Consider the following 27,869-nt stretch of genomic DNA (forward strand, 5'->3'; position numbering starts at 1 on the left):
GAGAGTTAGAAACATTGATGAGAGAGAAACATCGATCAGCTGCCTCCTGCACACAGCCCACTGGGTATGTGCCCGCAACCAAGGTACATGCCCTTGACCAGAACCAAACCTGGGACCCTTGGGTCTGCAGGCCGACGCTCCATCCACTGAGCCAAACTGGTCAGGGCAAATAGTATGTACTCTTGCATCCAGCTTCTTTCACTCAGCTAACGTCTACAAGATTTTTTTCCATTTTCTGTGTATATCAGCAGTTCATTTGCTGAGTAATATTTCATTTATGAGTACCCCACAATCCATTCTCCTAGTGATATCATTTGAGTTATTTCCAGTTTGGGCTATGAAAAATTAAGCTGCTGTTAATATTTTTATACAAGGCTTTTCTTGGATATATGCTTTCAAAAATGGAATTGCTGGGTTAAAGGGTAGGTGAAATTTTAATTTATAAAAAATGGTCAAACTGTTTTCCAACCCTTTTTTACATTCCTACCAGAAATGTGTGAGAGCTTCTGGTTGCTCCATATCATTGTCAACTGAAAGTCTTTTTAAAATTAGCTATTCTAGTGAATGTGACATGATAAATTTATACACCTGTGTAATCTCTACCCAAATCTAGATATAGACCATTTCTATCTCCCCAAAAGTTCCCCTCCACACTGTCACAGGAACTAGTGATCTAATTTTTATATTGACACATTATGTTCAAGAATCTATAGTGACAGAAACAGTTTAAAAATAGCATTTCCCTGATAACTAATGATGTTGAATATTTTTTCATGTGTTTGTTGGCCACTGTCTATCTTCTTTTGGGAAATAATCTATTTGGGTTTTCTTTCTTTTTTTTTTTAATGGGTTGTCCTTTATTTAAAAAGTAAATTCTGGATACAAGTCCTTTGTCAGAATATTTTCTCCCAGTTGGGGCTTGCAATTTCATTTTCTTAATAGTATCTGTTGAAGAGCAAAAGGCTGAGTTTTTTATGAAATCCAGTTTATCAATTTTTCTCTTTTATGATGAGTATTTTTTGCATCCTAAGTAAATATCTTTGCCTACCCCCAAGTTTCTAAGAGTTTTTCCTATGCAATAGTTTATTTTTACAAGTGCATTTGAAGAATGCTATTTTGATATTTAAATTATTCTGTGAAGACAAATCTCTGAAATGCTAGTGGACATCTTGTCAAGCATTCCTCTTTCCTGAGAATGTTTAGTTCAAAAATACTTTGAAAATGTCATCATTAAATGCACTTTCTTTAGGATGTCACAACTTAAAGAGAAGCTGAAATGCAAAGTAAAATGCTCTTTGAGAAGTCATTTCCAAATTTGTCCAGAAAACAGTTGACTCAGCTTTTCAGTTGTTATAATGCCTCATCAACTTTTGTCAATACTTGTTTCACAACAACTGTAACCAAATTCTTAAAAGTTGGACTGTCATAATAATTGTCTTCTAATTAGTCTCAACATAGAAATTGATATGATAACAACTATTAGGCAAAGGCATGGCATGTTCAGATATTTGTTTCCTTTGTATCATTTTACAAACAATTATAAAATGTAGACTTTCTTTTATATATCATACATCCACACTTGAATATTATAAAACACATTCTAAAGCCTAATAATAACAACATGAGACTTATTTACCAAGTACTCTGTGTCACTGTATCATCCCAATCTCAACAAAACCTGTATTTGGTTGGCCACACCTTTATTTTATAAATAAATTAATTAATCAATCCATTTGAAGAAAACTTTTCAACAAGGTTCGTTAAGAAGCAATGACTAGATCATGCATATGACTCCTAAGGAAATTCCTGGTGTGGAGAAGAGGAGCCCCAGGCACAAGTAGTACTGCCAGCCCTCAGCTTGTTTCTATATCACCTACTTTTAAAAAGGATTTGGCCCTCGCTGGTTTTGCTCAGTGGATAGAGCGTCAGCCTGCGGACTGAAAGGTCCCGGGTTCAATTCCGGTCAGGGGTACATTCCTAGGTTTCAGGTTTGATCCCCAGTAGGGGGCATGTAGGAGACAGCCGATCAATGATTCTCGGTCATCACTGATGTTTCTATCACTCTCTCCCTCTCTCTCCCTTCCTCTCCGATATATATGGATTTGAGTGAGGTAAAGATTTAGGAGCTATAGATTCCAGATGTAATTCCCACTTACCTGTCATGAAAACGCTATATACAGACTACCTATAAAAACTGTAATATCCAGAACCCACAAAAGATCTAAGTGGCATCTACTGATTTTTAACTTAACAGCTTATCACAATATGCAAAAGGATAAAAAAAACACTGAAATGAGCACCATGTGAACAAGTGTTTAGATTCTTTCACACTATTCCACAAGCAAAAATGCTAGGGGACACCTAGAATTGAAAAAGTACTTAGTCTAACTAGTACATAATCTGTATTGAATGACCTAAGATAACCACCGCGAACTTTAAAATATCATCCAAGTTGCTATGTATCTAGAAAAATAACTTAAGAAGGACAAAAATAATTGTTTTATCATTTCAATTTCCTCTACACAAATACATGGAAAGGCCAGGGTTAAAAAAAGTAAGCTAATTGTAGTTGCTCATTTACAAGGTTACATATTAGAAATTACCACAAATATTCAATTTATGAACAATTACTAGTTTTGTATATCACTGATTTTTTGTGTGACATGGAATCAGTATACATTAAGTAACAAATTGAGATTTTAATAGTTTCAGGTCCCAATCTTAGTTTTGCTTCTAACTTCCTTTATTATATGCACAAATTATTCAGCCTTTTGGTGACTTAGTTTCATCATTTATAACATATAAATAACAACAATTCTAATATAACAGACAGGTGATTTATAACTAAAGATATGAAATGTATTATTTCAAATCTTTTTGAGTTGCTAAAGTATTTTCAGCTTTATACAATGTCTTTCTTATGAAGAATTTAATAGACATTCAAAATTATAAATATTGACAATAAAGACATAATGGGGAAAACTTCAGAGAAAAAGAGGGCAAGTATAAAAGAAAAATATATAAAACTGAGTAATATATACGTGAGATACAATTTACCTGTCATGATACTCAATATTTCATCCACCACATGTTCATTCCAACAACTCCCACAGGACCCTTGTTTTGACTCTGCTCTCTGAACAAGGCTGCACCCTTCCAGCTCTGCTCTGCACTGCACTGTCCACAAACACTGCCACAGGGCAGAGGTGGCAACTTCAATTTTATGAGTTAGAATTTACTATGATATTCTTAAAGTGCTATTGCATTTTCAAAGATAAGTGGCTTGTATAAACTGTAAGAATTTATTTATTTTTAAGAGAAATAAAATAATGATGTAGTTTGAGAAAAGTTCAAATGAATAGACAAAATTCAGCCTAGAGAGTAAACTGAGGTATATGACAGTTGTTTTAAAAAACTTGAGAGTGTCATGTGAAACTTGTTTTCCTGTAATCCAAGGGACATAATTAAGAACAATTAAGAGGAAGATATACTTTGAAGCAATGAAAAGCCACACGAAAGCAAGTAAGCACTGTGTCTAACTTGTTCTCATGGATATATTAATACATAGCTCCCAGCACTTTTTTAGCACATAGTAAATTCTTTTATTAGACATTAATCGACTAAAAATAATAGCTCTCTAAGAGTCAAAATATTTCCAAGACCAGACAGGCTGATTAGGAGGCAGTGAACTCCTTGGGCACTGGTACATCATCAAGCAAATGCCAGGGACCACCTGTCAGAGATAACTGTCAGAAGGAAACAAGCATAAGGCAGTCGAGCTCAATGCCTATTAAGGCTCCTTCAAAGTCTGAGACTCTGTAATTCCAAAATTAAACTCAGAAGGTAAAAGAAAAATAAAAGTTTCATATGAAGAAAGTCTTTTTGATGAAGTCTGAAAAGTGTATACAATTTATTAATAAATATATATGAATTATAATTTACCAATTTTATACAAACCTTAAAGATTTTTCAACAACTTGAGTACGATAAACTTCTTCCTGATCCAAATTTATGGTGCAGAAACAATCTCTCATTTTGTTGGGTCCAAGATAAGGCAATAAATTTTTTGCTTCACCTGTTGGCATAAAAATTGAAACTGGTGTTAAATATCACCAGCTGCTTCATGCTAAACCTTATACAGGATTAATTCATCCAAAAGAACATAAAAGATGTGGCACAGGATAAAAAAAAATTAGTGATTAGGAAAAAAAGATTAACTTGTAAAGGGGTTTGGTGATACCGAGGGAGGAGCTGTGTTTAAAGGGGCGTGTGAGGTCATATTACATCACTGTATCCCTGTTATTAGAAAGGGGCAATCCTCCAACGAGTGCTGTCCATCCCATCCCACCAGCACCAACTCAAGAACTTGACTCTACAATTAATCCTTCTTTCTTATATCATCAGTAATATTCCTTTCTAGTAAATCATTCCCATCAGCACATGAACAAGCTTTGGTATTTCCCATTTTTAAAAAAGCACAAAAAGAAAATCTCCTTTGACTCCACCTCCTCCCTTGTGGTATCATTCCATCTTTAGAGTCCCTTTCACAGCAAAACTTCTTGAAAGCAATTATCTCCAGGCATTCTCTAATTTCTCATCTTCCATTCATTCTTCAACTCTTTCCAATCAGCTTCTAACTCCATGATGACACTGAAACTGTTTTGCCTATTGCCAAGACCAACAGTCATTTCTCTGTCCTCCTACCTGATCCGGCAGCACTATCCTATAAATAAAAGGGTAATATGAAAATAGACTGAACAGCGGAAATGACAGGTTGACCTGCACTGACCACCTGGGGGCAGACGCTCAACGCAGGAGCTGCTCCCTGGTGGTCAGTGTGCTCCCACAAGGGAAGTGCCGCTCAGCCAGAAGCTAGGCTCACAGCTCATGGCTGGCGAGCACATTGGTGGTGGCAGGAGCCTCTCCCGCCTGTGTGGCAGTGCTAAGGATGTCCAACTGAGGGCTTTGCAGGGAGCAGGCCTAAGCTGTCAGTCAGACACCCCTGGAGGGCTCCCAGACTGCGAGAGGGTGCAGGCCAGGCTGAGGGACCCCACCTCTAGCCCTGAGTGCACGAATCTCATGCACCGGGCCTCTAATTTAAAATAAGTTAAAAAAAATAAGTTAATACTAACATCCATCCTTAAAGTGTCCTCTTTTCTTGGCTTCCACAACTCTGGCTTTCCTCCTACATCACTGGCTCTCTCTCCTGACTTCTCTTCCTCCTCACCTCTAAATCTTACAATGCTTCAGGGCTCTGTTGTGAACCACCTTCTCTTCCTTTCCCAAGCAAACTCCTTCAGTATATGATGTTAATGCTGATGCTTCCCAAATCTACATTTCCAGGTCTGATACCTTCTTGTCAACACTAGCTATGAATACCCAAGTGCCTCCTTGGAATCTGTAGAAATCTCAGATTTAACAAGTCCCAGACAAATCATCTGACTTCCTCCCTTAAAACAGGCTCTTCCCCCAGTCTACTACCACCTTCCTCTTTTTCTCACCATCCTCCCCAAACCTCCCACCCACACATTAAGTCCATCAACAAGTCCAACAGACCCTCCAAAATAAATTCTAAATCCAACCACTCCTCAATCACCTTCACTAGTTGCACCCTATACTCTACTCAGCATCACACAGTGTGATCTTTTAAACACATCATTCAGGTCAGCCACTCCCCTGCTCCAATACCATTCCATTTCACTTAATACAATCCCATCTCTAAATTCCCACTGTCATGGTCTAGACAGCCCTACTGAACTGTCTTCTCCTTTCTGACCTCTTCTCCTCCCACTTTCCCCTGTGTTCACCTTCTTTCCATTCATGAACCATGTCAAGCTTGCTCAAGCTTAGGGCCTCTGCCTGGAGTGCTCTAACCCATAGCTGGCTCTTCTCACTCAGGTCTCAGCTCAAATGTCCCTTCCTCAGTGAAACCTTTTCTGACTATTGTTACCACATTTTATTTCTGTTTCTTTTCATGATAGCATTTATAACTATCTGAAACTCTGTTAATATTATTTAAGTGTCTATTTTCTGGTTCCCTCATTCTTGAGGCCTGAGAATTTGTTGATCCCCCAGGTCTAAAATAGTGACTGCCACACAGTAAGGAAGACACCTGAGAGAATTTGTTGAATGCATATTAAGGAAACCAATAAGTCTAGTTTGAAGTTCTTGTAAGATGTGCTTGGGCCACAAGGACACACAAAAGTGTGGGTGCTGAAATCAGACACCAAGGTACTAAATTAGAAAAGCAAGACAGTTGGCATAAGGAAAAGAGCTTTGCCCTAACAATCATGAAATCAATGTTCCTGTCTTACCTCTGCTACCAAGAGGCTAAATGACTTCAGACAAATCACTGAAGCACAGCTTTCCTGGTGAAAGTTGGAATAGATAAACTTAAGTCTCTAATTATTTATCAACTTTAAAATTAAAAGCCACTTAAACCAATATATTTTAAAGAAGTTTATCAGAAAGTTAAGAAGCACCTAATGAATAAAACTCAATAAACAAATACTTTTAAAAAATTAAAATGAGAAAAATCAATGAAAAGGTACCAGAGTTAGATTCTCATTGTTACTAAACTTGTCATTGAGAAACTAGAAAAAATTCAATTTACCACTTAAATGGACTATGTAAAAATACTTATGTTCATCTCAAGTAAGAATCAAGGAATCTAATCTTTTAAATAACCCTAAAATTGCTTCAGATGGGTTGGGCTGTTTCTTAACAGGAAAAGTATATTTGATTTTGTATCCATCCATTCTCTTCCCCTAGATGTCCCTCCTCTTAAACAAGGCTCATCTGGAGTCATCCATCTACCTGTGCTCTCTCTACCTCATCTCCTCCCTTTCACTCCAGAGCACTCAGCAATTCTGTTTTCATTATTTTCAACCTTCTGCTCCTTTAAGTCTCTCTTTCTTTGATATCTCCCCTCTGTATAATATGTGTTTTATTTTTAACCAAAAATCCAACTAGGTCACTCTATAGGGCCTGGAATGTAAAGAAATTTGCAATTAAATCATAATAGGCATGCTCCATATCTAATGAGAAAACTTGGAACACCAAATCACTGGCCTTGAATATGTTCCTGTTTCATTTACATAAAAGTGAAGGTTAAGAAAGCTATAATATTAAATGTACACATTTCCACTGCCCACCTTTTAAAGAGAGACACAATGGAGATTATGTTGTCTGCAGCATCCAATGACCTTGATATTATCACATATTTACTTAGAATAAAAACTTAAGTTCTATATAATATATAAAATGCACTCATATCACTTCCTATAAAAGCAGTTATATAATCTGTACTCTTCGAGTATCTGTCAGTAATGTTCAAATAAATTACACTGACAGTGAATTCATCTAATCAGTGCCCAACTCACCAAGCAGCCTATATAATAAAAGCCTAATAAGCAAATTGTCCCCTTGGGTGGTCATTCGACCACTCACTATGACGTGTGCTGACCACCAGGGGGCACCGCAGAACATGGCAGGCACCAGCAATGTGGCACTGGCAGCAGGCGGCAGTGGAGGCACTGCTGGCCCCAATGGGCCCTGACAAGAGCGTGACCCCAGCAGGATGGTGAAACAGGTGAGCAAGTAGCGCCAGGCCAAAGCGGGTGCAAGCAGGGGCCTGATCGTCCTGCCAATCACCCTGCAGACAGCTTCCAGCAGCATGAGCAGGGCCGCCGCCTGGCTCCCAGGTGCTGAGAGAGCCAGGCAGGGGGCCTGACACTGACTGATCGCTCTGCAGGTGGGATGGTGGAGGAGGTGAGGGGACAGCGCCAGGCCAAGGCAGGGTGCCAGGTGGGGCTGCAGGGCGAGGGGTGCAAGCTGGGGCCTGATCTCTGCAGGCCATCCTGAGGAACCCCACCCATGCACGAATTTGTGCACTGGGCATCTAGTACAAATATGTTGATTAAGCCAGCTATCAAGACTTTAAACTGCAACTCCAAAATATAGTATTTAATTGGCATTTTATAAAAGACATAAATTGAAATAATTAACTGCCACTTTGTAAAAAAAAAAATCAAAAGTGGAGGTTAGAAAAATAATATTGTACCCATTATACCTCTAAGCAAAAGGAGATTATCTTCATAGCACACACTTTACAGCAAGCTACACAAAAAGAGAAAACTAAGGAAATTTGGAAGATGGTACTAGTCTTGCATGTGCATTTGCTTCGAGCCTCACTAGTTCTAGTTATTTATGGTATATAAATAAGCAAGTGCATTAAACCAAAAAACAACAAAACAACTACTGCTCCTTCAAAGGCAAGCTTCTTGAAAACTTATTCTATAAACTCTGCTCCTACTCATAGTCTGAACCTGCAATTTGTGGTATTTCTTAACTAGATCCTTCAAGAATAATAATACTAAGTGCTACCAAATCAAATGATTGCTTTTCAGTTCCTACCTTATTTAACCATGCTTCAGTATTTGATAGCACCGATCTAGCTTCAGGTTAGGGAATCTACTCCTGATTTTCTCTTACTCCCTATTACCCACACCTTAAATGTGAGAAAACTTTTGGCATCCATATGCCACTAAATGTAGGTGGAACACCAATTTTAGGTATATTAAAAATTTTTTCACTATAAAAAGACAAAAATATCCTAAAAAACAGCCCTATCTAGTTTTGCTCAGTGGTAGAGAACTGGCCTCAGACTGAAGGATCCCGGGTTCAATTCTGGTCAAGGGCACATGCCTGGGATACAGTGAAGGTGTGCAGCAGGCAGCCGATCAATGATTCTCTCTCATCATTGATGTTTCTATCTCTCTCTCCCCCTCTCCCTTCCTCTCTAAAATTAAATTTAAAAAAAATCTATATGTATGTAAAAGCCTATTATGCAAATTGTAGAGGCCCGAATGCACAAAAATTCGTGCACTCGGGGGGGGGGGGGGTCCCCCAGCCAAGCCTGTACCCTCTTGCAGACCAGGAGCCCTCATGGGATATCTGACTGACAGCTTAGGCCCACTCCCCAGTCTAGCCTCCCCCTGTGAGAAGCGACCCGCTTACTGACTCGCCCCACCCCCCATCGCCCTGCCGCCACCACCGCTCGTGGCCTCCCTCTGCGGAAAGAAACCGGTGGGGTGATCGGAGGATGGCCCCGCCCTCTTCCGCCCCTCCGCCACCACCGGTCACCGCCGCCCCCTCCCTCTGCCCCCTGGCACCCGTCTTGGCTGGCCTGGCACCACCTGCTCGCTGTCCCCCGCCCCACCAACTGCTGTTTGGTCGATTTGCATATTTGGCTTTCATTATATAGGAGATATAATACACACACACACACACACACACACACTAAAAAACAAATAGCCAAGCCAGTGTGGCTAAGTGGTTGAGCATCGACCTATGAACCAGAAGGTCATGGTTCGATTTCTTGTCAAGGCACATGCCCGAGTTGCGGGCTGAGTCCTCAGTGTGGGGCAGGCATGAGGCAGCCAATCAATGATTCTCATCATTGATGTTTCTATCTCTTTCTCCCTTTCCCTTCCTCTTTGAAGTCCGTCTCCCCCCCCCTCTCTCTCTCTATATATATATATACACACACACACACACACACATATATATACACATATATATACACTCACACATACACACACACACACATACATACATATACATATATATAAACAAAAACAAATACTTATACATTTCTCAACATTGATGGTATTATCTGCAAATTTTCTCAATTTATCCATAGCCCATTCAATGGTGGCTATCCTTAAAGAGAATCAGGATCTGTATCTGTGGTACATATGGTGGATCAGTATTCTTCATCCGTTCCAATGTCCTTTGGTGTATGACTTTCTGCACTGCAGAAACTAGAAAGTTAAAAACTACATTTCCCAGACTCTCTTGCAGTTAGGATTGTGGATGTGACTTAAATTCTACCAATCAGATGCACTCATTAGAAATTTGGAGGGCAGAAAAGAAGGAAAGTTGCATTTAGGCTGCTTCTACTGACAAGCACTGCCATGAAGATGTCCAGATTTTCTGCAGTGACATTTGCAGAAGTCCTTGTATCTAGTTACAGGTTTCATAGGTATCAAGAAGAAAGGCAACAAGGCATCCATTCTATCATACAGGTTGTGGTAGATGTAGGTTGGTTCTAGAGCCAACTGTAGTGACAACAGATTACTGATGAAGATGGCTGCTTGCTGATGGTTATTTCCTAAGAGTGGCAGATTCCTGATCATGCAGAGGCAGCAAGGTTGTAAGACAAACAGCTAAAAATTACAGCTTCCCAATTCTGCAGGCACCTTTCTAATCCTAAAAGAGATAGTAACTCTGTTGGTGGTCCAGTTGCATTGTGACTTCTGAATGTCATTGCTGAAAATTCAACATCAAATCCGTTTCCGAAGTCTTTCCAACAATTCTATAAGCCACTTAAAATATTTTACTAAATCTTTTTCTGCTTAAACTAGCTAGAGCTGATTCTATAAACTTAATCCTAAACTAGTTTCTTTTCTTGCCCTTTATTTCTAAACAAATTAGAAAATTTCATCCTACATTACTAGTCATCAGAGTTTGGGAAATCTTTCAGCTAGATGTGGCTATCCGGATCAAACTTGGACTCAGAAATGACAGAGCAATATCTCACTAAAAACGACTTTGATTGTTCCAGCAGATAATGAGTTGAATAGCACAGCATGATCCAATGGTAAATGCTTCAACCTGGGAAACAGAGACAGATGGATCTTAATTCTCTGTACTGTTGTATCTGTCTCTGACAAACATTTCTTCATTTTCTACTGCAGCATTTGGATGTGGTTTTTAAAACAGGCTCAATAATACAGTGTCATGTTTCCATGAATCTGGGAGTATCAACTTTTCAACATTCAAACCATATGCACCATTTTGGTAACTCCATCTTTTAAAATAATATTATTTTCTAACATGAAAGTTTTTGATTGATTTTAGAGAGAGAAAGAGGAAAGAACAGAGAGACAGAGAGAGATTTATTGTTCCACTTATTTATGCATTCATTAGTTTAATCCTGTATGTGCCCTGATTGGAGATCGAACCCACAACCTTGGCATATCAGACCAAATGAGCTATCTGGCCTGAGTACCTCTATCTTATCCTTAAATTTATACACATCATGTTTTAAAGTAATAAGATTAAAGTATTCCAGACATTCAATATATTGCTGAGATAGGACACTTAAGCAAGACAAATGAAATAATGGAAGTGGTTTTTACTTGCATATGAATGAAAGAAATGTTTTTAGCTTATCCCTCATTTAAAAAATTCTGCACATGCCAGAGTACTGCAATATGCAAAGGAAGATATCTGTCTACAAAAGCAGATGTATTGGCCCTACACCAAATAGTATAGTCCTGATTATATTTTCAAATGTCGCTATTTCCTTCAACAGTGAATCAAGATCAGGAGGTATATTATTGACAAAACAACTGTTCCTCTATGAAGAAAGGAAGCTGGCTTTCAAGCTCAATACCTTCTATTGTGTAACAACATCCTTTCTTGTTGAATTCATAAATGGTATTCCTTAAGATCTTTTCTAGTCTACATTATGACTTATATAATTGTTAACTAAATTTTAAAAAAAATTCCTAAAGCATGGATTTTGAGAGATGAGCAAACTAATCTCCACAGGGCATTTCTTCTCCCTCATAGATGTACTGCAAGTATACCAAGAACACCTTCACACTACACATCAGTGGTTTTTGTCCAACCATAAAATGAAACAGCCTCTTGCCTACTCATGTGATAGTAATTGTTTCTCTGCACCACACACAGCTTGCAACATCATATATAGCTTAAATAATATGCCCTGTTTAGCTTGGCTCCCCATCTGTCGAACTGTTGCCAGTTACCATTTTAATATGTAAACATATGTATCACCCCTTGCTCAAAAATCTTTAATGGTGCCACACTACCCACTTTGCAGAATGAAATCTAAAATTCCTTAGTCTGGCGTAAGAACCCTTCATAATCTGACACCATCTACTACACATTTGGCCTCTTCTTACTTAATCTTTACCTCCACAAGTTATGCCCTAGCAGTACTCAACTATATTCTCCCATGCCTCCGTACATCTGCAATGTTATTTTCATTGCATGGAATGCTGTTACCTCCTTCCCCCACAAAAAAGATGTTTAAGGGCATCCTCATAAAGTCTTTCCTCAATTCCTAGGTAGTCATGTCACTCTTTCGTTATTTCCTCATATGTACTTCTACTATAATAATCATATTGTATTGCACTTGTTATATTTCATTCAGCAAATATTTATTAAGTGCCTACAACATGCCAGGAACTTTTCTAAATGCTGGGCATATAACAATGAATAAAAATAGATCTCTGCCCACACAGAACTGCTGTATAATCTAGGCAGGGGAAACAAACATCATAAACTCTTAAACAAGTAAATAAATAATATTTATTGCCATGGAAGAAATAAAGTAGGGTAAGAGGGTTAGAGAGTGCCAGGCCCAGAGGGTAGAGAACGGGAGGAGAGCACTGTTATTTTATACAGGGAATCGGGGAAGGCCTTTCTATTAAGGCATTTGAGCATATACCTGAAGGAAGTTAATGAAGGACTGAGCCATGTGGATATCTGAGGAAAGGGATGAACAGGCAAAAAGAATAAAATATGTAAAGGCTCTGAGACAGGATAATTTGGCACACTGAAGAAATAGCCAGTATGACTAAAACAATAAGCCAAGTGGAGAGAGGGAGGAAATGGTAAGAGATGAGGTAGGGGTGGGGAAAGAAGTAAGTTAAATAGGTCTTTTGGGCCAATAGAAAACCTTTGAGTGAGATGGAAAGCTATTGAAAGATTTTGAACAGAAGAATGGCACCATCTAACTTTTGTTTTTTTAATATATTTTATTGATTTTTTACGGAGAGGAAGGGAGAGGGATAGAGAGCTAGAAACATTGATGAGAGAGAATCATCAATCAGCTGCCTCCTTCACACCTCCCACTGGGGATGTGCCCGCAACTAAGGTACATGCCCTTGACCGGAATCGAACCCGGGACGCTTCAGTCCGCAGGCCAACACTCTATCCACTGAGCCAAACCGGTTAGGGCTAACTTTTGTTTTAGAAGACTCATCGCAGAAGGGAAAGGTGGAGGCAGAAGACTAGATAGGTTATTGTAATAATCATGATTAGAGATAAGCTGGGGTGGAAGGCAGTCCTGACATGGAGAGAGGTGGTCAACTGAGTATACATATTGAAGATAGAGCCAACAGGATTTTTATTTTAGATGTAGGTGTGAAAGAAAGAGGGGTCAAGGATGACTTCCTAGAGTTTCAGCCTGAGCAGCTAGATGAACAGAGATGCCATTTTCAGAGGGAGGAGCCTCGTGTTGGAGGAGAGGGACCAAGAGTTTGTACTGGGGCCCGGCTGGTGTAGCTCACTGGTTGAGCATCGCCCTATGAACCAGGAAGTCCAGGTCAGGGCACATGCCTGGGTGGTAGGCTCAATTCCCATTACGGGGCATGCAGGAGTCAGCCAATCAATGATTCTCTCTCATCATTGATGTTTCTATGTCTCTCTCTTCCTCACCCTCTCTGAAATCAATAAAAAAAATTTTTTATAAAGAGTTTGCACATTAAATCTGAGATGTCTATTAGCTATCCAAGTGCAGATGTCAAGAGGGCAAAGTTGGTTGGAGCATTATCCTGATGTGCCAAGGTTGTGGTCACATCCAAAAATCAACCAATGAATCTATAAGTAGAACAACAAATCAATGTTTCTCTTTCTCTCTCTCTCTCCCCTCCCACCCCCCATCTGCTCGCTTTCTCTCACTCTCTCTCTCTCTCTCTCAAATCAAGCAATTAAAAATTGGGCAAAGAAGTCCTGGATGGAGATAAAATTTGAAAATCATCAGGAAGTACATAGTATTTGTAAAACCATAAGACTATACAAGATCACAAGGAGAGTAAATATGGATAGAAAAGTAAAGAGATTTGAAGATGGAGCCTCTCAGAGGTTTCCATCATTTTGAGTTAGTAGAGATGAGAAGGAACTGCTATGTGACTCTTCACTAAATAATAAACTTCTTAAGGGAAAGGATCAATTCTTAGAACCATGCTTAGCTAATAACAGATATTGAGATATCTACTGAGTAAGTATGTGTTTAGAACTTTAACATGGGCAAAAAAAGAGTTCTACTATCATATCACAAATTACAAAATGGCATATAAGCTTCTTTTTTTCAGTTGATGTAAGTTGATCTATGTCACTGCTCCAAAGGTTAAAAAAAATGTTTCCTGTATACAGTTACCTAAAGCACTAACTATAGTAATCTTTATAATGTTAACAGAGTTATTATATTGAAAACAAACAAGCAAATCCAGAAATCCACACATCCAAATACTTTCTGAGTTAGGTCTATTAATATGCTAGAGATACAACAGTGAGAAAAAAAGACAAAACTGTATCTTTATTGAGCTAACATAAGTGGACAGACAACAAATAAGATCAATAAATAAGAATGGTATGTTACTACTAAGGGTTAATCAGGAATGGACACCACATGAAAGGCAGAGGAAGGGGAACCAAGGAAGACTCCATTGTAAAGGAAACTTCTGCATAAATACCTGAAGAAAGAGGGGAGACAAACACATATTTTCTAGAAAACAGTAGATTTTGGTCATTGTCAAAAAGTAAACAATTTAAACTAAGAAGATAAACACCACTGGGAATCAAAACTGGTAACAGATGAACAGAAACGGAAAAATGGCCAACTTTCTGTGTACAAGATCAATGATTCTATTAGTATGTAAAGGTTGCCAGATAGTAAATACATATAAATTTTACCTAGAACTAGAATTTCAAGTGTCAGGCTACTGGGTACAGATCTGGCATATATGCTTCTGGACATGTGTGCTAGTATGCACATATGTGCTTTTGTGTATGTTTGGGGGGAAATATACGTATGCATTGATATCTGTAGGTTTGTATGTATGTTTCTGTGTGTCCTAGAGAAAGACACTACTGGGATAAGTAAGAAAGGAAGATAAATATTTATCAAGTAGCTGGATACTCCAAGATTAATGCTAAACATTTTCTCAAATATCTCATTAGATCTATACAACAACCTTGTGAGGTATTACCGTTTCTTTTTATAAAATTTTAAAAATTCATTTACATATCTGGTAAGGTGATTTGACAAAAATCAAAGCTTAGTCTTTCTGAATAGAGAAGTGCTGAGAGGCACAGACAGCTATTCCTTTCTGAAATTATCCTAAGAGATCCTGTAGGCCCAAGTCTATTCAAAGGGTAACTTAAGAACAGGGATAAGAGCCAAGACAGATCTCAGTAGGATTAGATTAAACCCCAAGAGAAATTGCAAAAGGCCAGGATCCTGGACAAGATAACTGTAAACACAAAGATTGACGTGGGAGGAAAGCTAAATCGTAAAAAATAGCTACCCTTTACTGAATAAATTAATACATATACTACACATAGATTTTTTTTTTAGGGACTTCATATATGTTACTTCACTTAATCTTCACAATAACTTCTTCCAACTGGTTTCCCCCACCAAAGTATAGAAGCTGAGAATGGAGGGATAATATTCCAGAAGTAAGAGGACACAGTCTGGAGTTGGAAACAGCAGGAGCACCTTCAAAGAGGCATTTGTACATTGAATAGTACAAATTGGTTAAAGCAGTGGTCGGCAAACTCATTAGTCAACAGAGCCAAATATCAACAGTACAATGACTGAAATTTCTTTTGAGAGCCAAATTTTTTAAACTTAAACTGTATAGGTAGGTACATTGTTATTAACTTAATTAGGGTACTCCTAAGGCTTAGGAAGAGCCACACTCAAGGGGCCAAAGAGCCACAGTTTGCCGACCACTGGGTTAAAGCATAAAGGGAGCTGAAAGGGGACTAAGAAGGAATAAGATGTAAAGGAAGGGTGGAATCAAACAGGTCCTGAAATGCTAATTTAAAGAGTTTTAACAGTATTCAGTAAGCAAGAAAGGTCACACTGAAAGTTTGTGTGGTTAAGACTATGCTTCAGAGAAATCACTCTGACAGTCAAATGGCCTAAACTAAAGTAATGAACAGGCAATGGGAGGAAAAGAAAAATGGAAGAGATACTACAGAGATAGAATAACTTGGCTTAAGTGACTCAGGAGATGATGTTCTAATAACAGGAATATAAACTTAAATGGAGGAATGGAACTTTAGATGGGGAAAAGATACAAAAACATGCAAACTTTATTATTTAAATTCACACACACACAAAAGAAGTGAAATATGAAGTAAATGTACACTTAAAGTATAATACAGTCTTGGTGTTGACAAGTTTAGAGTAAAATTAAAATTTAATTCTAAACTAAATTAATAGCTGTTATGCTCTCTTATTATACATAAACAAGACAATCCTATGTAACGTTAACACATCATAAGGTCTTTCAAATTTTCTTATAAAGTTTAACTGAAATGTTTGCAATAAAAGGGGCACATGATTCTGAAAACATATTCAGTATTGGTAAAGTATAGCAAGTTACATGAATTCATTTTGGAGACAGAGATTTGAGTTTCAATATAATCTTTGTACTTCATCTTATGTCTTTAATCTCAAACTCTTCTATAAAAAGGGGTAACTATGTTACAGGGTTGCTGTGAGCATTAACTGAGGTAAAGCACTTACCACAATGCCTGGAACAGAGTGAGCACTCGGTGAATAGTAGTAGTATCCTTCCTTGGTTAGAGATTTCTAAAAGTTAGCATCTGCACACAATTCCCTTTACCCAAGCCATTTAGTCCTAACCAAAGATAATCCGTTATTTAACAACTGGATACATCAGAGGAGCTCATTTATTTTTTAAAAATTAGATTCTTATTTCAGAAGTAATACATTTATATTTTAAGAAATATGTGGAAAAACACCTGGCCTTTCTTATAACTCAGGCTCCACATCTCTAAAATGAGGGATTTGAACTATTTTAGAGGACACAAATTGGGGGTTAGGTAGCCAGAGATTTGCTTGGCCTGCTTAGTATTAAAAAAAAAAAACGTAGCCAACATCTAGAAATTGGGAGAGTTAATAATATATATACATTATTTCTGGTTTCTCTTTAATAATCAAAGACCTGGCTCTGAGTAGAAACATGGTTCTGAGTAGAAACTGCAGATAAGCACCCCTTACAAAATCATAACAATCCCTATTCCATCATGGAAATAGGTGCCATGTAATCATCAAGGTGCCTAAAATCAAGCTAACACCACAGAGCAAGCACCTGAGTGGGCAAAGGACTCTAGGAATCCAGCATAATGTAGGTGGTTGGCCTAAACTCAGCGAAAAAGAGCTGTTTTATAGCTATAAAACCTGAACAATAAGTACAATTCTTGACCATACATGAAGTCAAAGTTAGAGCATAAGTTACAGCAACTCTTTAAAAATGTCCTACTAGGTAAGATGCAACTCCTCAGTGGGAAAGTCTACAGAGCATAGTTAGGGGCCAGTTCTTTAGTACATGTCATGTGCACAATAATTACACAGTTATCTATATTGCTAGTGTATTAATCACCTCTGACTGAAGCTTAGTGCAGAACAAGAAGTTAGGAAACCACTGTACATAAAAAGGCAAGTTTCACAAGGTACTGCCAGGAAGCGTCCATGGGTTATACAGATACGTCACCAAGATGCAGGCAGGATCTTCCTGTGGTTTGCCTTGCCCACTTCCTGCTTCGGTTTTGAACGTGTGTTGATCCCTAAGCTTCCTACAGCCCCTTTCTCAAATAGCAAATCAAACTCTGAAGCACAAATGGTAAGACTCTCTCATAAGATAGCCCAAAGGTTCCTGCAGCTACATGCAGTTTAACAAGGCTCCTAAGCTAACCAAGAGGGCCTCATAGGGCAAGCAAACAAAAGCCAGAACTAAGGGCTCCATGGACAGGCCATATATGGAATATGGCCACTATTCCTAGTAACAGCATCCAGGGAGCCAAATGGGGACTCATTATGACCTACTGCTTTTCAAAAAAAAAAAAAAAAAAGTGGTACCTAGATATAAAAAAGGTGTATAGGTGAATGCGTGTCTCTGTGTGTATATGTGTTCTAGCAAGACAAACCCACATGAAAATAGGCAGTAAGAAGAGTAACATTTTTGTGTGCATGTCAATCCCCAAAACAGGACTAAAGTTATAGCATTCCAACATTCTAATTTTATTGACTATCCATTACAATAGATCATAACCAATTTAGGGATAATTGTCAACTTCTTGACAAGAGAAATGTACTCATCAGTTCTTTCCAATATACCTTCTGATAGGCAACTTGGTAGAGAAAAGAATATGGACTTTTGATAACTTAAAGACCTGAAAACCTGGCTCTGCAGCTGTGCATCCTGAACAAACAACCTTTTCTGTCTGCTTCTTCTTCACTAAAAGAGGAAAATAACACTCTTCTTCACAAAGTTGGATTAAAGAAACAATTTGCAAAAGTAGCCTAACAAAGTACCTAGAAAAGAGTAAATACCCAATAAGTGTTAGTTCATTTCCTCATCCTAAGAAAATGTTATCTAATGTTATTTTAGATAATAAGATTGTCCAAATTCAAAACATTCACACAAATGTTTTAATATTTTAAAGGATCAAGATTATTCTTTTTACTTCATTTCTCTGAAACAAAACATTGGCTTTTTAGTCAACTTTTTGAACACAAATGGTGAAAATAGGCAATATATAGGAAATAAAGTTACCCCAAATCTTGACAAAGAAGTTGACTTTATTTCTATGTGCACTTAAAATGTTAGGAAGCTTAACACTTGGTTACCCTTATTTTTGCAGATAGGATATTCTTCAACATTAGAGCAAGAGAGGCTCTCACAGCTTAATATTGTATCAAATTCATTTATACAAATGGTCATTTTTTATAACAGCTACTACACAAATATACACTATAGAAAATTAAACCATGTAAGTAAGGCTAATTTCCCTTGGTCCACCCCTGAGGTAACCAATGTCGTACATCTTTTAAAACCTGTTTCTGTGCATTTCTCATATATATATAGAAAAAGCAAAACACATGATACTATACATATGACTCTGACAAACTGCTTTTTTTAACTCAACAATATGTCAAAGTTGTTTCCTTGCATACTATAGATACACCTCTCTTTTTTTTAGCTACTATAAAAAGATACTTATGAATATACTAGAGGCCTGGTGCACAAAATTTGTGCACTGTGTGTGTGTGTGTGTGTGTGTGTGTGTGTGTGGTGGGGGGGGCACTTGGCAGGGTGCACACTCTTGCAGTCCAGGGCTCCTTGGGGGATGTCCACCCTCACAATCCAGGATCCCTTGCTCCTTACTGCCCGCCTGCTCCCTGCTCTGTACCACTTGACTCGCTGCTCCTTAGCACTGCCACGGAGGCGGGAGAGGCTCCGGCCACTGCTGCTGCGCTCACCAGCCATAAACCCAGCTTCTGGCTGAGCAGCGCTCCCCGTGGGAGCATACTGACAAGGGGGCAGCTCCTGCGTTGAGCATCTGCCCCCTGGTGGTCAGTGCTCATCATAGCGACTAGCCGGTCCGGTCGTTCTGCCATAACGGTCTCTTAGACTTTTATTATATAGATTATTTAGCTATTTTCTACTGATGGACACTTAAGTTGTCTCTAATTGCTTTGTTTTACCAACAAGGCAACATTAAACATCTTTGTATATGTCTCTCCTGCAAATGTACAAGTGTTTCGGTAAGGTAGATATGTAGACATAAAAATGCATAGGGTATATACCTTTAAATTTTTAACAGATACTGTCAAAATGCTCTCCAACACTGCTTTACCATTTAAATTTACAGCAACAGTGAGGAAAGTACCTTGCCCATAAATCCTCACCAAAAATTAACAAAGTTTTCTGTTTTCACAAACTAGTGACTTTTTAAAATTTGTATTTCCCTGATTAAATTCTGTTAAATCTTACCAGTATTTTCCTTTGTTTCCTAACCCTTTGTATCTCCTTTTCCGTGAAATGCCTAGCCAGATCCTTTATTTTTCTAATGGCCTTTTCCTTTTTAAAGTTTGCAAGAACTTTTTATATATCAAAGACACTAATAAAGACAGATGCAGTATAGCATAGTATGTTCAGAGTAACAGGATGGACTATAGAGCCACCCTGCCCAGTTTGAATATCAGTTCCAACACTCACTAACTGTCTGATCTTGGTCAAGTTACTTAGTTTAGCTATTCTGAGCCTCAGTTTCTTCATCTGCAAAATGTGGACAATGACTGTACTTACAATTACTGTGAGGATTAAATACGTTAATATGCTTAAAGTGTTTTAAAAGTGGTTGGCACAGAATGAGTGCTATATGTTTTCTTTTTGTCTGTAGGATTTGCTGCAAGTATTTTCTCCCAAGCTATTGTTTATCTTTTAACTCTAGTTTATAAGTCTTCACTTACCTTTCCTTAAACAGTTCTTTCTCCATCTCTATTCTAATATCAGAAATTACATAAAAAGATGAAATCAACAACTGATTGCCCTCACTTGGTCTCACAATCAAGTTCTCAAGAATAAATGCAAGCATCAGTCAGAGCTTTCCTTTAAAATGTATATATCTTCCTTGTTGCATAAAGCTTTCCCACAACCAGTAAAAATAATAAGCCAGTAGAAAAAAGGACAAAAGAAATAGACAAGTTCACACACACACAAAAAAATGGAATAATGGTTCTTAAAAATATGAAGCCAAAAAAAAAAAATCGATCCTTAACCTCATTTAGAAGAAGTGCAAATTAAAACTACAAACTAGACATTTCTTTTCATCTTACAGACTAGTAAAGATCAAGAAGTTTTAAAATCACATTATGTGGGTGTAAAGAAATAGGCATTCATACATTGCTGGTAGGAGCATAAACTGCTATAGTTTCCAAGAAAAGCAGCTTGGCGTTGTCCTTCCAAATAAAAATGCACATACCATTCAATTCATCAACTGAATTCATAAAATCTAGGAATTTATCATACTGACAGGCACATACACTCATATTAAAAATGACATACATATGAGGTTATTTATTGTAGTAATGTTTGTAATAGCAAAGAATAGAAACAATCTAAATGAATATCATAGGGGACTGGTTAAATCAACTGTGGTATATCCAGGTGATGGAACATTATGCAGCTATTAAAAATGAGGCAGCTCCCTAGATAGATGAAAAATCATCAAACTACTATTGTTAAGTATAAAAAAGCAAGCCCTTGCCAGTATGCTCAGTGTTTGGCCCACACACCAAAGGGTCACGGGTTCAATTCCTGGTCAAGAGCACATGCCTGGGTTGCCAGTTCACTCCCTGCCCCATCGGGGCACATGTGGGAGGCAGCCGGTCGATGCGCCTCTCTCATGCCACACTCTCTGAAAAGCAATGGAGAAAATATCCTCAGATGAGGATTAACCAAAGGAAGAACGAAAAAGAAAAGAAGCAAGATGCAAACAATGTGTATATTTTGCTATTACTTGTATGGTGTGATACTCATACATTTATGCGTGTAAATATTAAATAATCTCTGTAAGGATCACACAAAAAACTGGTAATGCTTGTTTCTGAAGAGGGAATGGTTAGGGAGACAACAGAAATAAGAAAACTTACTTTTCAGTGTATACCCTTTCGTATCTTATAACAAGTATTTGTATTAACTAATCAAATAAATAAATCTTTTTAAAAATAAACAAATTAAAACCTCCTTGTGATCACACCAAACTTTCTATTGGTCCCCTTTAAATGGTCATGCACACAGCAGGTTGCTGCCACTCAGGTAATTTGTGGCTAGTCTGTTCAACTGGCAAAAGCAGAGAGTTGCCATCCTAGCTGCCCATTAGCACCCTCTGTGGAAGGTTTTAAACCTACAGATGTCCAGGTACCACCCCAGAAATTCTGATTGAGTAGGTCTGGAGTAGAGCATGGGTAGCAGAATTTAAATTCACAGATGATGCTGATGGGCAGTCAGGACTAAAAACAGCTGAGTTAGAGCATGACACAAACAGGGAAGCATCCAGGCTCAATCTCCACTCAAGTCACAATCATAGTCTGTCTCATCAGGGGAGACACTTCACAAAATTCTTAAAAAGGAACAGATGAGAGTGTGTTGATAGCACAACAAAAATCTATTACCATTGAATATATCACTAGATAGGCAGTGTAATCTTCATATATTAAATGCAGTACATTTGCAACATTAGTACTAATGAATTCATCCTATGTAGCATTTCAGAAAGAACTTTGATAATACTAGTGAACTAGTATCCACAGGTCATTAACTGCCTGAACTCTCTGACTGTCGTCTTTATTTGTAAAATGAGGGGGAAAAACAAGAGACGTTCTCTATCTTCCAGCCCTAAACTTCTATAATCCTCTAAAACAGGGGTCTAAAAAACAATGATTGCTTAGTTACACTTTAGGAAAAACTAGTAAGGAACTTTTGCATTCCATTCACAGCCTAGGTCCAATTCACGGTCCAATGAGCTAGTGCCCTACAACTCAGATATGTACTATGTACTGCTGAATAAAGTAATTAACACTCACAGAAAAAAATATTTTAGGATTCAAACAATCTGATCTAATAAATCTTAGATAAACATTTTTTAAATAGTATATCTTATGCCAAAAAGGCATACTAAATACATTTAAGCATTAAAAAGCATCTGATGCACTGTCTTAAAGTAAATAGGTCAAGTTTAAAAGAAATAATCAAAAGACTAGGTGCTAAAAGGGATCTGAAAGACCATATCCAAACCTCTCATTTTACAAGAAAACAGGGGCTCAGCAAAGTTAAAGAATTTTTCCAAAGTCTTTCTGTCATTAATGATATTCTTAGAAACATGCTCTTAATAAAAATTTGTCAATTATTCACTGATGTGTACTGGTGTAACCTCATAAGGTATATTACTTTAGAGATTTTTGATATCTAAAATTAAAGATATATGATAGGAATTTCTTACTATACATAAAAAAGTTTCTTAAATTACATTAATCAATGGCTATACAATAAAACTTTTAGAGCATAAAACTTCATTAATACATAAAACATGTAATTTGATATTATTGTCAAATAATTTCATAAAGAACATTAACAAGGAAATAAGATTAGCATCTATGATTAAAGGATGAAATGATAGTTTAATTCAGCTAGGTTAGTTCCACAGTCTCTTAGAGTCTACTCAAAGAGTTCTAAATTAAAAAACAAAACAAAACACAAAGAAAAATCTATGAACTCATTGAGGTTTACCTCCTGTCTTCCTCAGAGCAAATGATTAGCAGACTGCTCTGTGAACTTTTACAAAGAACCCTTTTCTCTCATTTCTATCCCTCTGAAAGATAGATTCTTCCTTCATTCTAAATAACTCATCTCATTTCAAATTTCTGACAATAATGAATTCTTAGCATGAACCAACCCTTTTAAAATCTTTTCCTCTATTAATCTATTAAATAACTTATCTCATTTCAAATATCTGATAATAATGAATTCTTAGCATGAATAAAACTCTTTTTAATCTCTCCCTCTCAATTGTATTGTATGGTCAATAAAATGTTTCGATTTATATTTTATTACCAAAAAACCCTCAAACCTGCCATGACAAATAAAACTATTTAATGGGTAAGATGTGAATATGAGATTTTTTTTTTACCAGACTCAGGGCCAATTAGTAACAATAATCATGAAATACAGTCAGGTAACAATATTCAAATCCACTAATAATGAGCAATCAAAGCATTTAGAAAAATTTAATCCTTTTCCTAATGAGGCAACTTTGGCAATAGTTCAAACCTAAGCTCAGCTGGCACTGTGATTTTGAAAGGGATGAACTTTCTGCCACAGATCATGCAGTTTTCTCTTAATAATGCCATCTCTTCTTTTTTTGTTTAGTTGTAAAATTTACAAAACACTTTCCTATCTTGTGTTTCAAATCCTCCTCAGGAAGACATAGTGAGAGGCAGGGCATTTTCTAAAGGCCTCTTCTGTTCTAGGCACCATGCTGACACTGGAATCATTTTTTTTTTGTTTGTTTGTTTGTTTTTAATGAGTAAGAATAAATTCTACCTTGGAAGAGCTCACAGTCTAACAAAGAAAATAATTTTGAAGAAATGTGCTAAATAATAAGGAAATGGACAAGGAATTGTGGTTCCTCTGCAATATAGTCTTAAGACCTTCTCTCCAGGGACGGGGGGTGTGACAGTACCCCAGAGAAGAGACATGACATGGAGCAGGTTTTTGAAGGATGAGCAGGAGTTCTCTGATAAAAATATATGGGGTGGAAAAAAGGAGAAAGACACTCCCAGGCAGAGGGAACAACATGTACATGATGAAGCATTATTCCCATTTTAAAGATGAGGAAGATAAGCTCAAACGTAAGTGAGCTGCCTAAAGTCGTCACATGAATAATAATTAACAATGTAGAAACAGAATACAGGTCTCTTTTGATTTTAATCAGCTTTGCACACCAGTAATGCCAGTGCATGTTGGATAAGAACATCAAATAAAGATTAATTTTTATCTCCTACTTTACTCCTTCTTGAGAGATGGTTCATGTCTGTCCCAGATTCTGGAGGGACAGGATTTATTTAAACCTCAAATCAATCCTGTGAGATAGAGATGTTTTCACTATCCCCATTTTACACATGAGAATACAGAGGCACACAGAGGTTAACGAAAGTTGGAAATTAAGTGACTAACCTGACCAAGAATCCATCTATATTCCAGCATACCCTACAGATCCTTCTTGGCCAAATAGCCTAGGCCAGTGGTTCTCAACCTTCCTAATGCCGCGACCCTTTAATACAGTTCCTCATGTTGTGGTGACCCCCAATTTCATTGTTACAAATTGAACATAATTAAACACAAAAACAATATGTAATTATATATGTGTATTCCAATGGTCTTAGGCAACCCCTGTGAAAGGGTCGTTCGACCCCCAAAGGGGTCGTGACCTACAGGTTGAGAACCACTGGCCTAGGCCATTCTTCTCTAAAGATGATGTCAGGGAAACCAAGTAAGTTCTGGGACACATCATGTTCCCAAATTTGATACCATACAACAGGTCTCAATGTTCACACAAATCCTCAAATTTGGCTCCCTTACAAATCTGGTCCCTCCTGAGTAGGTAAACCCATGAATGAGGTGACATGGGCTCTTTCAGGAAAGTTTTACAATTCGATTTCATTAGACAAGAACAAACTTAACAAAAAGCAGCAAACAAAAAGGACAACATAAAATAACAGCACGAAGCCTGACAGTATAAAGGAGAAAGCCCCAATTCCCTTCTTTTGCTCGTGTGTGGGTTTGTGTTATTTTGGGGAGCAATGCAAAATTACTTCCTCTGCACTCGCATACCTGCCACTCACTGCACAGGACTTCAGACCAAAGCATGGAGTCTGAAATAACCCTTAATTTCCTTCCAGGGTTCACATGACAACTGTAGGACATCCAGCAACCAAACCTGCCTCTTGAATATTAACCAAGCAGACCATTTGGAACGGCCATGGTTTCCTAGGGCACTCAAAGGACCTCAGGGAATTTGGGATCAAAATATTGTCAGCAACAATGGATTTGCTAATGTCGATTGATTATTTGAAACTGACACCACAAAATGGTTTTTCCTTCTGTCAACTGGGTATTTCGCCTTGAAAAGTATATGGGAAAATTAATAAATATGGAATGAAACCCCTAGAAAAGGCTATGGACTGTTAGCTCTAGAACTTCAAATATATACTGGTATATACACAAATCAACCCATCCTCACTTTTTTGCTGATATGATTTGGAGTTGAAGGGTCCTACCCCAGTTGAGGAAAAAGGACATTTCCTCTCAGACTCCCCTTTCAGCCTTATGGGCCTCTAATTATCCAGATCAGAGACTCTCAATCAGCAGTCTGGAATCGGCCACAATCTCCAGGCTAGTGGGCACGATTGGCTTTCCACCAAGCGCCCAGGATGAGGAAAAGGGAAGCTGACATGATTCCCCAAGCTGCTCAATATCTTCAGCGTCACCACCACCCTCTCCCATTTCTGTGACTTAGCACCTGCTAGTGACTCTTCCATCCCCAACCCCCCACCATGCAAAACCCACATGTCAGTTTCAGGGAAACAGAAAACAGCATCTCCTCACAGTGCTCTGAAGGTCGACCAACTCTGGATCACACCAGCTAAAAGGAGGGCAAAGAAATGGCGAGGGAGGTGGGGAGAAACTTCATGTATGTGTCCTGATACATTATTTTTTTCTATGAAGCAGACACTCTATGATCTGAGCTATAAACTGAGCAATTAAAAAAGCAAGAAACTGACTGAGCTAACAGAATACTTTGACTATGGTTAAAGCGGTAATATTCCTAGCAATTGGATGATCGATCTTCACATCTGGGTAGTGGGGTTGCTCAACCTGTGGGCTGCGACCCCTGAAAATGCATCCTGCATATCAGATATTTACATTATGATTCATAACAGTAGCAAACTTACAGTTATGAAGTAGCAACAAAAATAATTTTATGGTTGGGGGTCACCCCAACATGAGGGGCTGTATTAAAGGGTCGCGGCATTAGGAAGGTTGAGAGCCTCTGCGAGTCTAAACCACAGAAACAAATTTGTGGTTTTTTTAAATTTGTTGGCCCAAGTACACTTACAGTGGTATCTCTTACTGTGATATCTTTGCCATGGAGCAGGTGAAAGTACAGGGCAGGTAAGTTCTGCAAAGAGCCCAACCCACAATTCCATGGAACCGGCAGCCATGTAAATCAGTGAGGCTCCAATGGAGGATGCCTAGCACCAAGTGACACTAACATGTAAAGGAGTGCCCTAGCCGGTTTGGCTCAGTGGATAGAGCGTCGGCCTGCGAACTGAAAGGTTCCAGGTTCGATTCCAGTCAAGGGCACATGCCCGGGTTGTGGGCTGCATCCCCAGTGGGGGACTTGCAGGAGGCAGCCGAACCACCATGATTCTGTCTCATCATGGATGTTTCTACCTATCTCTCCCTCTTCCTTCCTCTCTGAAATCAATAAAAATATAAAAATAAGTAAATACATAAAATGTAAAGGAGTAAAAAAAATGTAAAGGAGTAAAAAAAAAACTGGGGAAATTAGATCAAGGGGGAAACTCTGGCCCACTTATAGTTTCCCCAAATATTAAATTATAAGAGTTTATACCCTAGAAGGTAACTTCAATTTGGAGAAGTTAGATACAGACAAGATCTACTTTTCTGGCGTCATTTTCCAGGTTTTAAAAACTGTACTCTCTTAAGGCCCTGAGGATTACTTCTGAGAATAAAAAAGTGGAAAAGTTTAACACATCTGCCTCTGAGGTTTAATAAAGTCAGAAATACTTGAACGGGAGAGCACCTTGAAAAGAGGAAAGTGGGAGAATCCAAGCTCAATCAATACTACTACTCATTCAGAAAGAGGAAAAAATTTACATCCTGTCGGAAAGAGCATTGTTTGCCTTGTTAATGTAATTGGATTTCCTTCATACAAAGTCACAAGCACACCTCATAACTCAGTTATTTCCCCGAAGCACGTTGCGACTGAGGATACGGAATAAAGAAAATGTGACATTTGACAAAGGCAAAAGTAACTTTTATTGCTATAGATTACAAAGAGAAAAATAAAAGTGTTTCCTCTGCATACAATACTGTTGGGGGGGCACTCTGACGCCAAAGGGTCGTTTTATCCCCCCCCCCAAAAAAAAATCCAAATAACTGGTCTCAAATAGTCTGTCCATGGTAGTGCTCAGAGCCTCTAAGCAAAAAATGTGTATGAAGTCAGCTCGCACGGCTCGTTCACAGAAGTAATTACATGCACGCGAAGGAAATGAATTAAGTGGGTTAAGTGCCGGCTGGAGGAGTGTGTTTTGAGACCTGCTCACAGGAAGCCACTACATCCTGCCCGTCACCGCCAGTCAC

At 38.1% G+C, this 27,869-nt stretch overlaps 1 protein-coding gene across 2 annotated transcripts in view; it reads right to left on the minus strand.

The window, feature by feature from the left end:
• The window catches only part of RASA2 (RAS p21 protein activator 2), a 135,764-nt gene that overhangs the window by 102,314 nt on the left and 5,581 nt on the right, over window positions 1-27,869 (minus strand). Inside the window, exon 3 of one of the 2 annotated variants that reach the window (XM_015560415.1) lies at window positions 3,958-4,075. In XM_015560415.1, coding sequence (XP_015415901.1) covers window positions 3,958-4,075 — 118 coding nt within the window. Of the gene's footprint in view, window positions 1-3,957; window positions 4,101-27,869 lie in introns of those variants that run through there. The other variant, XM_015560414.1, reaches the window with a different exon arrangement.

Source organism: Myotis davidii, unplaced genomic scaffold, assembly GCF_000327345.1.
Source record: "Myotis davidii unplaced genomic scaffold, ASM32734v1 scaffold73, whole genome shotgun sequence".
Lineage (NCBI taxonomy): Eukaryota > Metazoa > Chordata > Mammalia > Chiroptera > Vespertilionidae > Myotis > Myotis davidii.